Below are 16,643 nucleotides of genomic sequence, written 5' to 3' on the forward strand. Positions count from 1 at the left end.
GGGCAAATCATCGCATGCGTGGCGTCGAACGGCTCCCCACACACACAGCTCGCTGGTGTGTCCAAGAGAGACCAACCATAGCGGAGAGCTAGAGCGTCGCGGAAGTCTCCCTTGGACAGATGGTGACCATGGTCTGCCAGAGGCAATACCCCGAGCCAACTCGACACGCCTTTCGTGGATAAACTCTCCAGCCGACGAGCCAGGGCAGGGGACGCACTGCTCTTGATCGTGACGAAATCATTCTGCTCCCTCTGACGACGGTCATGCGCTAGCCGTGTCTTCTCGCTTAGGGCTGCCTGGCGAACATCCTCCGTGGAGTTATGGGTGTATTGATCATTCTGGTGTACAATCTCCTCCACCTGAAGGGCCGTTACAGCTCTGCCGTACCCATTTGCTGAAAACACGGCAGGGCCATCCCCCCCAGTCGACAGGGCAGGCGGAGAAGGTTCAATTCCTCTGGTAGGAAGGAATCACGGCCCGCTAGAGCAGGTAGAAGCTCCTCCGTGATCACCTTGTCAAGGTCGGTAAGGCATTGTGCAGGGAAAGGTACTGTACGCAATAGGTAGGTCCACCTACCACGTAAACCATGAGATATTGCAGCATAGGCAGCATGTGGCTCCGTTTTTGCAATCTCTGTAAGCTTCTTCAGCTCTTCCTTCCACTTCGCCACCCGTTGCTGCACACTTTCCGCGACCGCCTCTCCCCCTCCGATCCAATCTCGGAGCCGAGATAACGCAAGCTCCCCGTGACAATCCGGATCCCTGTCCCGGCAAACACTTGGCGTGCTTCCTGCTCCAGCTCCGGCTTGACAAGGAGCTGGGTCTTTTCGGAGTTCGTGAAGTATCCGTATCGCCGTCCAATTGCCTGCAGCTCATCCCACCACAACCGGATCTGTCTCAGCCTACCTGCTCCGCTGGAATCATCCGCATACCAGCTCTGCCGGACTGATGTGTGCTGCTCCTGGAGACGAGTGATGATCGGTATGGTGGCAACTGCGTAAAAGGCCATGGAGAGGGGGTCGCCCTGAGTGGTTCCCTCACTCGACTTGACTTCCCCTCCACCTGCAACAAATAAACGTGCAGCCGTTTGATAGGAGTTCATGATGACGCTGGAGAGGGCAGGACATAGCCGCTGGACATTGTGTAGCGCCGCTTCTCTGTTCAAGCTGTTAAATGCATTGCGAGCATCCACCAACAGCACTCCATCTGTCTCCTCGTCATTGTAAATCTGCTGCACCGCATGCACGGCCGCTCTATTCCAGCTGGTTGGCCCGCACACTTCTGGATAAATCCGCAGGCTTTCTCAATATCCGGGGCTGCGACACGAAGTACCGCCTTAGCAACAATGCGCCTCAGCACCTCGCCAACCCCGATTGGGCGGACCCCAGGCTTCTTGTCCAGTGCAATTAGCCGACCAGCAAGAAATGGAATGAGGCCCTCCGATGGTATGACACGGGTCGCAAGCAAGCGGGCGCAATCAGCCATTGCTTCGCAAAGGCGTGTTGAGGCTCCTTTGAACGCCAAACACATGCGGCGCCAGGCAGCAGCATCCAGTACATCCTGTGATACTGAGGAGAGTGAGGTTGCAGCTAGGCTATAATTATTATTATCATAATGAACAAAGCGTTACTTCTAGACGTAAACATTATTACATGTATATGTACATGTATGATGATTCAGAGATGTGATAGGTGTTGGAAAGACGCCCCACAACCAGTCATACTTGGAAGCGTGTTTTTATTGACCACATAAAAATAATATGATGATGCAAAGAAAGAAAAGGACACCAGAAACATGATGCTGGATTTGAAAGAAGAAGAGAAAAAGGAAGAAGAAAAGAAACCCGACCAAGGGAACTCAAGCATTGCACCCAGGACCAGGACGGGCCAGGAGGCAAAAATGAACTCAATCCCTAGCATCGGCTCAATGAGGTCGCGTAAAGCGGCGTAATTGTACAAATTTCAAAAGGATCCAAGTAAAACTTCAACAAACCTCCCACCAACACAAAATGGCAACCAGAAACCATACGAGAGAAATGACTTCATTACAAAGCAACAGCGAAAATAGAATAACAGCACAGTCTAGTCTAGTCAACAACAAAACAAAACAAAAAATGCTAGTACATGTACATGACTGTACATAATTATTATTGTTACAGATTGACAGCATGAAACAAGGTTATAAATAATACTAGTACTAGTGTACCATGACTGTACGTGTACGAAGTGTCCGATATTTTGGCGCTTCACGGCCTCAACCATGGCGCTATCATATCGATGAGTGATGGACCTACATAAGTCATTGTAACTGCCCTTGAAAAATCCACACGGAGACCAGAGCATTGCTCTATCGTCTGTTGGTCATCGCCTCGCCTTGCCTCGTACAAAGTGGTTTCTCTTTCCTGCTTGTTTCTTCAAGCTTGCAAACAGTAACTGACCCTAGCAAAGGTGTCAAGTCGTTTATCAGGTGATTTGTCACATCATTAGTTTTGTGAACAAACAACACTCAACAGGCCTTTATACAATGCATGTAGATCTACAGTCGTGTAGGCCGTGGCCGCGTGGGTGTCTCTGATCGCGCTGGTTTCGAATCCACAACAAGTTGCTTCGAGAGCACTGGACGATCTACGCCACCACAAGCCCACGCCCAAATAATAGAAACATGGGTCAAGTGCAAACACATGCGGTACTTGTTTGTAACACCTCCCCTTGGGATGGGATAATGAAGGCCAACAAACTTCTCGCCCTAACTATTACTTTCCGAAATGTCTAGATAGATCAGCGCCTGTTGCGAGCGTCTGGTTCCGAGGAAACCCGCCATGGTGAAGAATGACAGCAATGAGATCAGACATAGATTTACAATTTTTACATTGTAGACCTACGTGTCCACAACCCAGATCGGGCCATGGGGTCAGAAGTCGCGAGGGCAACAAGCAGCATGCAGTGAGCTGCCCAGTCTCCATCCCCGTCTCCGATACGTAGTCTTCACGATTGACGGCTGCCCCTATACCATGCTATACTAGTACTAATAGCAAGAGTCCATAAACTCTTGGTAATAGTACTAATAGTAATACTTGCACGGCATCACGACACCATGGACACGGACTAACACAATGGAGTGTGCATTCCCTTGTCGACATGTCTACCTCCGCGAGTTGATCTACATGATTTGTAACTGTGACGAGGACAGGAAACGGCGATTGTTCTGTTGACAAAGACCAATGCCCGTCTGCCTGTGCCTGTGGCGTGCGCATGTGAAGCATCCTCTGTACAAACGCTCCTCTAGCTGGCCCCAACACCGGGCCCGGTCGTGGCAAACTTCACATTCCTGCCAGTGGCGCAGGAAAGGGGCACAAGACCTTCTCTTCTTCTTACGACAACTACCGAGTAGCAATGGTTACAACATGACAATTGTTATGTACGTGTGTATGCAGCAGTGGCATGGCCCTGTTCTGTGCCTAAGAAAACGGCTCAGGAACTGTTGAACTACGACGCTCGGTAGTCCACATCCACTCCACCACCGCACATGTGAATGATTTCTAGCCTTTGCAGTTCTGCAATCACACACAGACACATCGTTCACCTGGGCTGGAGTTGACTTGGCAGCAGCCATTGCAAGCAGCAGGGCGATGATCTGATCAAGCAGGACGAGGAACTGAGAACAACTTCAAGCTTTAATTGTTCGGGTAGAACGATACAATGCTACATGTAGTTCCATGCGTGCATTCCACTCGTGTTGCGGACAACTTAATTCTTATGCTTGTGTTGTAGGGTCCGTAGATCTACCTGCTGATCAGCTAAAACTGCACGTTTTCACCGTAGTAAGAACATTCCATTTCTACGCAGTGGAGATCTAGAGCCGCTCGGCGTGCATTGTACCGTTGATTGGGAATGTCATGTTAGTACCGTGTTTTGTGACATTCCTCTTTTAGCTGACCCAAAGCTGTTGGGAGTGTCGCTCGCGTGCTCAGTGGTACCTCTGTAACTCGCTTTCTCCTACTCTAGCTGGACCACCAGGTCTACTCCTGCAGCTCCGCGGCGTGATAGCAAACACGGGAGAGAGAGAGAGAAAGAGAGTACCTCTTCCGTAGCACTGCCTTCAGGCGAGAACCTAGCACCACGACAAGGTGACAAGAGCGATACCACCTTGCAGCAGTTTGTAGCTAACTAACTAACTTTTTGTTACTTCTTGGCGTTCCTTGTGTGAAGGTGTGACCAGGCAAGCTGCGTACTAGTACACGGGTGATACCTAGGCTATGGCCTAGCGCACCTCATACTAGAATCCTCTTCTCTCTTCGGACAGCTGACGTGTGCGTCTTCGGTATCAACCTCGTCGTTCGCATCGACACCCAGCTGCACAGGCTCAAACTTCTTCAGTGTGACATGATCTGTTCGGCCGATGATCGTCTAGTGACCATCCGATACGCGTTACCAACAATCAGGTATTGGAGACTGGAGTGACGGCAGGAACGCAGTTCGACCCTGCTATGCTTGCCATCGCATTGAGCTGGCGTACAAGATCCCTTCGCGACCCCAATGTCACACGCTGAGTGAGCGAGTGATAGGAGTACAGACGGACGGCCCAGTCTCCCCCTCTGGCTGAAATACACCAAAACTGACTTTGACTGTCTTTCGAGTCTCGGAGAGGTGTCTCTGTCACTTGTGTGTGTGACCAAAATGAGTGTAGAGCACGCAATTATGTATCAATCCGGATAATGCCCATCGGGAACTGATTGTGATAAGCGATTACGTTACATAATCACGTCTGCTGCAGGGAACGTCGACGGAGTCGAAACGACCGAACTGTTGGTCTCACTTAGTACTTGCGTCTTTCTCCGCCGAGCAGGAAAACGAACTCGTCGCTTTGCTGCGCTGTGACTAGATTACAGACGATTATTTTAGTTGTACTGAACGGCGAAGTAATCTTTCACTGACTTCAGTTCTGACAGCAAGGTGGGTATACTGCCTGGCCGCTCTCTACCACTTCCCGGCTGACTCGGTGTCACCACAGAACCGCTCATAAGCTTCCAGGTTGGGAACTCTGATGCAAACCCCACTTTCGCTGCCTTTTTTTAGTTTATTGAGTCTGACTTGCCGGGCAGCGGACCTATCTTCAGTCAGTTCAGACTTCAGCCTAGCTGTCACCCACCAAGCTCCTGGGGGGGGACTGGAATGAGAGAGGACACAGTGCCAGAGACCACGAATTGAACGTCACTGCCGACACGATTCGACGTCAGATGTGGAACCGATGACTGGCGGACTGTGATGACCTCTGCTCGCACAGAATCACTCCGACTCTGGTCGTGATTCGAACTGAACTGGGGTGCGCTCGACCTACTGACTGTCAGTGTCACAGACTCAGTGTCAGCGAAGTGCGTACATCCATCTGCTACAACAGACTCCGGATCATTGGTACACTCTCTAGCAAGCGGTGGCAGCTGGCCGAGCGACTCTCGTGATTGATACTGCCTAGCTCGAAGCACGTGCCCGACATGACAGGATTGTTGACAAATCAGTACTAAGTATTAGCATTGGATCGACGACGCGTCCGTGTCGCTCCCAGAATCCTGAAATACGGAACGCATCGTTGCCGTCCATCTCGGCCCGTCGACTCCCGCAGTGACCGTCCTAGCTGTGCTGGCGGGTGTCTCCTGATTTCATGTATCTGCACTCCGCGCCACGCGCTGTGAAGAATAAAAATAGGGAGCGGTGCAGAATTAATGACTATATGTTCGATTTCTAGTTTTGATTGGCGAAGGAGATGAGGGCAGAAAGGTCATCGCAATGCGTGATGTACATCCAGTTCATCGTCCTGCATTTGTCTGCTACTCCGTAGCATTGCTGCTGTGCTGTTCGACTTGCTTGTACGACCTGCGCCTTGTGTGCGTTGCCGCTGGTCAGGACCTCACGAATCAAACCGACACGACGGACAATGGAGTCCCGGTGACAACATCTAGTGATGCCGGTAACGCATCGGCTGCACCGGTGTCCTCATTATCCGAGGATGTCGCAGCTGCAATCGTGAATGTTACCACGTTACGCAATCGGCTGAAACGCTCTCAGCTCGTATTGAAGAACATCACCGAGGCGTTGCGGCTGAATCAGGACGGAGACAGTAAAAAATGCACTCCAGCTCCGCCTTTGAACATTAGCTACGCAGTATACCGGTACCAGAAGCAGGCAGGCAAACAGGCGGTGGCCAATTCCATATTTCTGTCCAACCTTTGGGCTCGGCAAGCCAACCCAGCTGGTGCATGCAGCAAGGTTGAACCAGGCACATGTGGACGTACTACTGTTGGTGGTAGCAGTGATCCTAGTGTATACGCCGACCAGCTAGTCGTGTTCGAGCGCTTGCGGACGTCTACGCTGTCTGATACGAACATCTTTGCAACCGGCGGCTGCTTCGGTGCACCCATAATGTCCTTGTCCTGCAACCTCACTTGTGTATATGCGAGTCGTAACGTTACGTATGCGCAGGTGAAGAAGAATTCCTCACTGGCAGACAAGTATGGTAAAAGTAGTTTGGATGAGTTCAGCCAAGTCATCATCGACGAGTACATCGGCAATGAGCCAGAATGGTTCTACGGGCCAAGAAACAGATTCAACAAAGCCATAGCTGATAATCGAAGTGAGGAGTTCAGGTACCGCCGTTTGCCAGCCTCCCTGGGCTGGTCACCAGCAGTGGGTGAAGACAGTGTATGGGACACCCGTGTTACGTACGAGCACGGCTACTGGACGCGGCCATACTTTGATTGCAAAATCAGCTTTGTGTGGATGATTTCGTTCATGATGCCCATCGTGATACCAACCACGCCATCATCACACAGCACAGCAGTGGTGTCGCAGGGTACTGGAAGTGAGTTAAATTCTACAGCAACGACAAGTGACGTTCAGTTCATGGGTGTGACCGGCGTGGATATTGAACTCGGCAAGGTGGACATCAACCAGTGCCTGGAAAAGAACACCCATGGCCAGGTGTTCTCTGATGACCTTACCAACACTCACCTATGCCCATCTAGCACTGACTGTGTATTCGTCAGTGGTGGTGGCTTCACAAGCGGCTCGTACAGATGTCGCTGCAAAGACAACTACTACTACGATGCCTCGGGCTCGGCACAACCGTACGTGAACGGGTACAGTGGGTCGGATATCGACGCGTTTGTCCTGAGCCTAGCCGAGGGCAGGTGCAATGAGACCGGCATCGACGCCCTGGACTGTCTTGCCGCCACCATCACGCGAGCGTTCTCGTGCAAGCAGTGCCACCAGTCCTGCCAGACCTGCAACGACAGCAGCCGCTGCCTGTACGAGAACAACCAGGCCATGGTCATCTCCATGTCCGTTCTCAACCTCGCCGGCGTCGTCATGGCGATTGTCTTTGCGGTCGTCATCATCGTCTGTCGCAAGCGCAAGGTCATCAAGGCGGCCAGCTGGCCATTCCTGGTCACAGCGCTGGTCGGTGCCATGCTAATGTTCGGTCCAGGCATCAAGCGGCCGTACGTCTCGGTGAGCATACAAAAGCTCCGCTGCAAGCTGGACGTTGTGCTGGAGACGGCGGGCTTCTCGCTGCTCTACGGCTCCATATTCATCAAGATCTGGCGCATTCAGCAGCTCATCTCGCCGAAATTTCTCAAGAAGACTCTTGTGCGTGGACAGAACCTGGACGGCCGTGCAATCGCTCGTCGCCTTCTGCTGCTTCTCGTTCTGACGGTGCTGTTCCTTGTGCTGTGGATGTTAGCCATGCCACCCGAGTTGTCCTTTAAGGAAGTTCCTGGTGATCTGAACTACTACCAGTGCAACAAAGGGCCTTTCGGCTATGCTTCGTTTGGAGGTAAGCAGCGGGGAAAGTGCCTGAGTGGTGACTTGACGATGCCATGGGCTGGGGGAGTTTGCCGTCACCAAGTGCTTCTGCTGTGTTCTGTGCACATGCTGAATGTTGTGCTATCTTTTCACACACATCAGCCAGTTAGCCCGTACGCATATACGCAGGCCAGCAACTTATCGATTCCACAGACAACTGGCAATATCCTGGCTGTTTTGTCCTGGGCAAGATGTATACATGGCAGATTCACATAAATAAAATCAATATTCAGAAGCCCCTTCTGCCCCCCCCCCCCCCCCCCCGCACACACATTTCCCGTAGCAACTGCTGTGAGTAGATCTAGGATCTTTGACTAGGTGTGTTTGTGTGTGTGTGTGCATGTGCATTGCTTTTCTCGTCTTCCTGTTTTTCTGCTACAGTTCAGCTTGGCTTGATGCTCTGGGGTGCGTACCTGTGCCAGCGTACCAGGAACGTTGCCGCCAAATTCACCGACAGCCGCGAACTCACCATTTCCATCTACATGTTCATAGCCGTCGTTTCACTGGCAAAGACCCTCGAGTATGCACTGCTAACAGGCCATGCAGACGAGGAGCAGCTGCTCTACACGCTGCGAGTGCAGATCACCGTCACCGTCACCGCCCTGATCATCTTCGTGCCCAAGGCGCGCGAGATCTACCACTCGTCGCTGTTCTACAAGCGGCGCGTCTTCAGGCGTGACTCGTCGCGCAATCGCCGCACCGGCCGCATGTCCCAGGTGTCGATCGGCTCTGTCGACCGAGGCCGCTCGTTGCATCGCGCCTCGATCCTCAGCCGAACGCGCAGTGATGTACTGAGCGCGCCGCTGGAGAAACGAGTGTCCAAAACAACCGTCAATGTGCCCGACAGTCTGCCGGTGAGCAACGGAACCCACAGGTTTATTCAAAGAACTAGCTCTATAGCGTCACCCAACTCTCTATTTGCATCCCAAGTTGTCGAGGCTGATGAAGCCAATTTGTAGCTAGTTCAACCAGAAAAATAGCTTTAAATGTGTCTCAGATATTTTCGCAGAGACCTTGAGAAAGTTGAGCAGCAAGCTGACACAGATATATAATTATATCTCTTCATCTGTTGATTCGCGAATAGAGATATCCGTGTGATTGGCTTCTCCATTTTTTGTGTGTCGGCTTTCCTTGCACCCACACTTTCTCCTGTATGCCTGGAGAAAACAGTGCCAAATTTATGTGTAGCAAATTTCCAATCAAAGTAGATCTATTATGTGGCTATTTCTGCTTGTACGTCCAAGCAACCATTTACTAGATTTCTATTCAACTGTTAGACTGGCATGCACCGCCTGATGACATTATTATAGCTGGTGCATCAAGGCTTGATCATTACACACCTACTTGACAATATCTGACTTGTTTTCCTTGCACGCATGAGCTGAAGAGAAGAGATCCAGTTGTACTGCGTTGTAACTTGATGGTTTATGCCCAATTTGAATACAAGCCTGATTTTCAAGATGGACTGTCGGTGCTTGCCATAGGCCTGGTTTTAGTGTTGACACACATGGAAATACTCGATTGAATACCATGCATGATATACATAGAAGCCTAGCACTGAAATCAGCTTCTACAGGAAAATGCCCTGCCTTTTTAGAGAGGGCACTACAGTAATTGCGTTTGTCAGTGCATGTACTTCCTGTCAGAACACAGAGGTTTCTGTTTTGTTTGCAGATTTACACTCAGTCACTGGCATGAATAAATTGTGTTCCCACCGTGTAAAGTAACTACTATCTGTTATCGCCCTCTTTTAAGAGGGCCGATAACAGAGTTGTGTTCATCACTGTTGAGGCTTCCGATGGAAAATAAAAGAATACTACTACCACCTCTGGTCGCTTCCTGCGTAGCTACATTGGTGATCCAGGGGGAGTCTCTTCCTTTGTCTGTAGCAGAGAGAGTGATTGGGTTGATGGTGTCCACTGTCTTGCCAAGGCAGCAAAGACGTACCCGCAGTCAGCACACTCCGCGTTCACGAGATCCCTCTCGTGCATGCGCGAGTGGACCTACCTCCCGCGGGTGTTGGAAGGCAACGAGACCGAACCAGTGTCTGCTCCAGCGCCGGGTGAGCCGGGTAATCCACCCGGTTGGGCGGCGCTTGGACCCGGTTGAAAATATAGTACCGGGTCACCTGTGACCCGGTTGGTACTTTACACTTTCGAACTTTGAAAGGATTGACTACATGGCTTGTATGTGTCAGATACTTCTTCTTCTTTCGTAATTTTCCAATTCCTGTCCTCTCTTTTCTAAATGCGGCTTATCCATTCGCCTTTATATCATTGGACCTAGTTCCCGTTTATTGTCCGAATTAAAATAAACCAACCAACCAGTTAAAGCATGTGACTCAGCTGGTGAGACAGCGCCAGTGTACCCGGCTCCGACCCGGTTGAAATGGTTGCGCCAGGTACACGTGTACCCGGCTGTCCTACAATCCTGGAGCAGACACTGTATACCCCCTGCGGGACACTATCCGGCACGTATTCGCCCCCAGTTTGCTCGGTCGCGAGGTGCTTGACATTGAGCAAGATCTATTTTTTTGTAGCTGTTGGCGCCCTTCCAGCCAAAGTGGGGGGCCTCGGCCTGGCCAATCCCGTCACGTCAGCTCCTGATGCTCACGCCACATCGAAGCGCGCCACTGAGATTCTGCAGGTCGCCATTTGCACCGGTGCACCGGTCGACATGGCTCACCACATCAGCCAGTGCCGTCAAGTCACCAGCGAGGTCAGTCGCGCTCGAGACTGCGAATTCAAATAAAGTATACAAACAAACAGACCTGCAGATGATGGAACGTAGTAGAGTCCAGCCTCGAATGCCTCACTACAACGCAGCCTAGATGAGCTTCACGCCTGGGGCAAGAGATGGAAGATTGCGTTTGAGCCATCGAAATCGCAAACTATCACTCGATCTATCGCACCAGCGGAAGGATACAGCAACTCCCCAGCTGTCATTCGGCGGAACTCCTCTCCCACCAGATGAATCTGTGAAGGTGCTCGGAGTGACGTTTGATTCTAAACTGAGCCACAGACTCCACCTTCGGCAAGCTGCCTCACGTGCGAAGCAGCGGCTGGGCCTCCTGCGGAAGGCAGCACCCCTCCTCAGTCACGCGGGCAGGGTGACTGTCTACAAAGGATTCGTCCGGCCAATGCTGGAATATGCCCCCCTTGCGTGGATGGGATCAGCTCCCTCACATGTGCACACCTGGCCATGCTGGATGCTGTCCAGCTCCACGCCCTAAATGTCATTGGCCCTGGCCTGGTACCATCCTTCCCAGCCTCCTTGTTCGGCGAAAGGTCTCTGCTCTATGCCTACTGTACAAACTGATGTGTGGCCATGGTCTGCCTCAAGTTGCAGCCATGTGCCCCCCCCCCCCCCCCGCCGGCGATTCGCCGCACACGAGCAGCCCAAGCACAGCACCATCCCCACCAGCTTGAGCTGAACCTCTCGCCACGAGCTCCTGACTACCTTCTGCGCTCTTTCCCATACCGCATCGTGCCAGTGTGGAATAGACTGCCACATGCAGTTCTGGACAAGCAGCTAACCCGGAAACACCCGCAGAGCTTCAAGATAGCTGCATACCGTCACCTGCAACAGAATGACTGGTGCTCTGCTCATGACTGGTGCCAGCCATGCACATGTATCACACTGGCCTGCCATCAGTGGACGCAAATCATTATGTTGACCCTCTTCTAAAAGTAGCATTATAGTCATAGCGATAATATGCCGCTGAACTCTTTCTCTGTATACTCATATCTCTCCACCTCTTTCTCCCTCTTTCCCTCACTTACCTATCTCTCTCTCTCTCTCTCTCTCTCTCTCTCTCTCTCTCTCTCTCTCTCTCTCTCTCTCTCTCTCTCTCTCTCTCTCTCTCTCTCTCTCTCTCTCTCTCTCTCTCTCTCTCTCTCTCTCTCTCTCTCTCTCTCTCTCTCTCTCTCTCTCTCTCTCTCTCTCTCTCTCTCTCTCTCTCTCTCTCTCTCTCTCTCTCTCCGCCATTCCTCTCACCCCCCCCCCTCCCCCATGGTGCTTGCTGTGTACGCCGATCCCGAGACCCTTGGTCGGGGGAGTCCACTACATCTCACCAGCGCAGCTCATGTAGCGCCTACACACCCATTGTTGTCTTTTTGTTCTGTCTTCGTTTTGTCTCCCCTTCTTCCGTAGGTATGTGCAATGTGATAAAATAAATAAAAAAGTCCTCCGTGCTGCGCTTCCGCGTCGCCAACAGCGGACCCTCAACCGCATCGTTGATGGCAATGCTTCCGGCTGGTTGACCATGCTTCCTCTCAAGCAGGAAGGTTATGTCTTATGAGTCGAACTTATGACATGTCGGCGCCTCGGCGGTCCAGTTCCGCGATCAGTTGGCTATTCGCTATGGCCAGGAGGCGAATGCTCTCCCGTCGCATTGCGATGGCTGTGGAGCTGCTTTCTCCCTACAGCATGGTCTGGATTGCATGAAGGGTGGGCTCATCAAGCGCGGGCACAACGATGTCCGCGACTTCGATGCCCAGCTAGCTGGCAGACGTTGCCGCTGGGGATCGGGCCGGGAGGTGTGGCTGTCGAGCCGGTGATCATGTAATCATGCTACTACCTACTACTACATATACATGTACTACTACAATGTACAATACATGTACATACAGCAGGCACTAGGCAGACAGCATGGCCGTACAGCTCACAGAACCAGGGAGAACTAAAAAGCTCAGAGCGGAATCAGCTGTATTGGGGGCCGTCCGTAAATATCGATATTTTATTCAAGACGATATTTTGTTCATCTCTACCCTCGGGCCTCCCTCCTCCCTCCCCCCTCAATACGAACATACACATGTTTATGCAGGGGATCAATATTTTTTTAATGAAGTGCAATCTCCTCATGAAACGTGACCAGCTGCAACTCTAATTCACCATACACCTACAAAAATGTAGGTTTATGTTGCCACGGTCGCACAGCCTTGCCATGGCTGTGTTCATGTGTTCACGAGGTTGACTTTCACTTTGTGTAGACTACAGTGTAGGTCATAAACTACATGTTTTGCACAGTGCCCGCCCGTACCCGCCGTAGATAGAGTTCGATATTTTTTGTTACAAAGACGAGACGAACAGCGCCCAAACCCCCTCCCCCCCCCCCAAACGAACGAATATCTTCTCTAAAAAATATCGATATTTGTGGACGACCCCTTATTACTATTATTTGTATTACTCATTAATATTATTAGTGTGTGTGTTGGGGGGGGGGGGGGTGTATACTTCAACTACTGGGTGCATTTTTCTGTGGTATGTACATGCTATGACATGCACAGATAAATTAATGAACACAATCAAATGTACATTGTAGATCTAATCGGGAAATCGTCAAATACTTGACGACTCCCTTCTGTAGATGGATGCCATGACAGTTGCCGAGTCAATGCTACATAGCCATAGGCGGCACAATGCCCACTGCTTGCTAGCTGTACACAATAGAGCTGAATAACACTACAACATGTACTTGGTGCACATACTAGCAAGAGTACATAATCCCGGGGGTTATGATGTGTGTGTGTGTGTGTGTGTGTGTGTGTGTGTGTGTGTGTGTGTGTGTGTGTGTGTGTGTGTGTGTGTGTGTGTGTGTGTGTGTGTGTGTGTGTGTGTGTGTGTGTGTGTGTGTGTGTGTGTGTGTGTGTGTGTGTGTGTGTGTGTGTGTGTGTGTGTGTGTGTGTGTGTGTGTGTGTGTGTGTGTGTGTGTGTGTGTGTGTGTGTGTGTGTGTGTGTGTGTGTGTGTGTGTGTGTGTGTGTGTGTGTGTGTGTGTGTGTGTGTGTGTGTGTGTGTGTGTGTGTGTGTGTGTGTGTGTGTGTGTGTGTGTGTGTGTGTGTGTGTGTGTGTGTGTGTGTGTGTGTGTGTGTGTGTGTGTGTGTGTGTGTGTGTGTGTGTGTGTGTGTGTGTGTGTGTGTGTGTGTGTGTGTGTGTGTGTGTGTGTGTGTGTGTGTGTGTGTGTGTGTGTGTGTGTGTGTGTGTGTGTGTGTGTGTGTGTGTGTGTGTGTGTGTGTGTGTGTGTGTGTGTGTGTGTGTGTGTGTGTGTGTGTGTGTGTGTGTGTGTGTGTGTGTGTGTGTGTGTGTGTGTGTGTGTGTGTGTGTGTGTGTGTGTGTGTGTGTGTGTGTGTGTGTGTGTGTGTGTGTGTGTGTGTGTGTGTGTGTGTGTGTGTGTGTGTGTGTGTGTGTGTGTGTGTGTGTGTGTGTGTGTGTGTGTGTGTGTGTGTGTGTGTGTGTGTGTGTGTGTGTGTGTGTGTGTGTGTGTGTGTGTGTGTGTGTGTGTGTGTGTGTGTGTGTGTGTGTGTGTGTGTGTGTGTGTGTGTGTGTGTGTGTGTGTGTGTGTGTGTGTGTGTGTGTGTGTGTGTGTGTGTGTGTGTGTGTGTGTGTGTGTGTGTGTGTGTGTGTGTGTGTGTGTGTGTGTGTGTGTGTGTGTGTGTGTGTGTGTGTGTGTGTGTGTGTGTGTGTGTGTGTGTGTGTGTGTGTGTGTGTGTGTGTGTGTGTGTGTGTGTGTGTGTGTGTGTGTGTGTGTGTGTGTGTGTGTGTGTGTGTGTGTGTGTGTGTGTGTGTGTGTGTGTGTGTGTGTGTGTGTGTGTGTGTGTGTGTGTGTGTGTGTGTGTGTGTGTGTGTGTACTCTTGCTAGTACATGCAGTACAGTCAACTTCGCTTATAACGACACTCGGCGGGGCATCAGAAAAGTGTCCTTATTCGCGAAGTGTCGTTATACCCGAAGTCTCATTATATGTATTACATGTATACAGTTGGATGGGACTTCGCTCTGGGCATGGAAATTCTGTCGTTATTCGCGAGTTGTCGTTATATCCGCAGTCGTTATTAGCGAAGTTGACTGTACATGTCGATTGTACTGTATGTTTATCTGCTGCTTGCATTGTATTGTGACGTGGGCCTGTACACTCTAGACTAGCACAACCCTATACCCTATACCCTATACCCTATCAGGGCCTGCTCTAGACATTCAACACAGCCCGGTCAGAGTGTACCTAGCGCATGCAGGCTAGCCGGGTCAAGCCGGGTCGGATCATCCGGCAGAAAACAACCAAAAAGCCTGCTCAAAACGCAGCAAAACAGAAAGGCGTATTTATCACCGGAAATCGGACATTTTTGAGAACAAGGCGAACTATCAAAGTCCGCAAACGTAGAAGGTAAACGACATTACGTGAAGAATGCAAAGCAGTTCCATTGGATTCTGATTTAACAATTTGAAAAAAGGAATTCTGTTTTCTAATTAGTGCTAGTAGCAGGACGAACGACCAAATCCACCGCCGCTCGTCTTCCTTTGGAAATGCGTCTTGCACACAAAGCGCATGACATGGATAGACTGGCATGGTCTTAGTCCAGCCAGGGTCGACCTTTCTTCCAAGAGTCTAGGAAAGCGTGTGTTCTTTTTCTCTTCGCTGCGGGCTCCATCGTCCAAATCACCAGTCGGCTGAAAACTTGCAACTGTGTCAAAAGCTATAGCCAAAGTAGTTACGCTTTTGACTGCCTGCCCCATCGACTTTGAATGTCCTGACTTCCTGCTCGCCGCTGGCCAGATCGCGCTCGAACCAGTTGACCCCAGTTGACCCTAGCCGAGTTTCTGTCGCTTGTAGACTGTAGTGTGTATGGTTGCGCTGTAGATTTGCAACAGATGGGGTCCGCGAGTCGTAAAATACCGGTATTTTAGGAATCCATTGTCAGTTTGAGACATTTTTCAGCCGGGTGAGACTGGACCCGGTGGTATCTGTTCAGCCAGGTCGTGCAGTTCTCCAGCCGGGCGCGTGACCCGGCTGACCCGGCTCTCCAGCAGGCCCTGCCTATACCGGGATACCGGTACTGGTTTCAAGTGGAAAGCGTAACAGCAAACCCGATGACCGTGTGGAACCTAACTGATCTCAAATACGCATGCACAGACGTTCACACGTTCATTTTAGTCAGCGTTTTCTTCGAATCGACAGCATGCAAGTCACACGGAATACAGCACACAAACCCGGTACATGATCATGATGACCGGGACTTGAGAGTAACCAGCATCCAGTATGGAAAAACAACAAGCGTAATGACCAGCACTACCGTGTCACATGCGCTGAACACGTTCTTTAAAAAAAGAAAACGGGGGAAAATAGGAGATAAAATAGTGCTGTCCATGGTTACGGGGCAGTACAGCAGTACACCATGCATAGCAGAGAGTCGTGAATTGATATTTTACGACTCCCTGATGCATAACTGTACATAGCATACCCTGCATGGACCTCTATCATTGCATACAATACATCTAGTTCGGCAGCTAAAAAAAAGCAAAGTTGTGCGAATAAATCCGTCCGCCCAATATGGCGCTGCCGCTAAGGTATTCCAGAAGCAGGAGCTACGAGACTATGGCCAATTGTGTTCGACTACATCCGGTATTGTGTGCAATGTGACCAGCAAAAGCACAGAACTAAAGAGGAAAAAACAGTAATAAAATAGCTGCATAGCAAACAGAGGCGGCAACATCAGCAGCAGCGCGAGGCATGGCGAAAGAAAGAAATCTCGGTTTGGAGGAGAATCCACATGTCTAATGCCTTGGTGGAAGATCTACACTAATCATTTCGTCAGTTCAGATCAGTGAAGGGTAAAAGCAAGAATACGTCCAAACCATTCCTAAACAAAAGAGAAAACTAAATAGCTTTACCTCTGATATATTATTACCGGATCCTCCTGATCAGCATGTGTGTGTGTGTGTGTGTGTGTGTGTGTGTGTTTGCGCGCGCGCGCGCGCGCGTGTGTGTGCGTGAGGAATGTGACGGTCATTGCGTT

General features: G+C 50.7%; 1 protein-coding gene across 1 annotated transcript; it reads left to right on the forward strand.

Annotated features, from left to right (window-relative positions):
• The first annotated feature begins 3,871 nt into the window (after positions 1 to 3,871).
• On the forward strand, positions 3,872 to 9,320 carry LOC135815507 (uncharacterized). The gene is made up of 2 exons (XM_065328815.1): positions 3,872 to 7,826; positions 8,237 to 9,320. Exons 1-2 carry the CDS (start codon positions 5,783 to 5,785, stop codon positions 8,812 to 8,814), a joined length of 2,622 nt encoding a protein of 873 aa, XP_065184887.1. The 5' UTR covers positions 3,872 to 5,782; the 3' UTR covers positions 8,815 to 9,320.
• The last annotated feature ends 7,323 nt before the right edge of the window (positions 9,321 to 16,643 follow it).

This window comes from Sycon ciliatum, chromosome 4 (assembly GCF_964019385.1).
Source record: "Sycon ciliatum chromosome 4, ocSycCili1.1, whole genome shotgun sequence".
NCBI lineage: Eukaryota > Metazoa > Porifera > Calcarea > Leucosolenida > Sycettidae > Sycon > Sycon ciliatum.

What these genes read in the sequence shown, in the direction of transcription:
- LOC135815507 (XM_065328815.1), top strand. Translation starts at nt 5,783, where the DNA reads ATGCGTGATGTACATCCAGTTCATCGTCCTGCATTTGTCTGCTACTCC. An exon ending in CGGCTATGCTTCGTTTGGAG is followed by an intron (nt 7,827 to 8,236) that starts GTAAGCAGCGGG and finishes TTTCTGCTACAG; the next exon opens with TTCAGCTTGGCTTGATGCTC.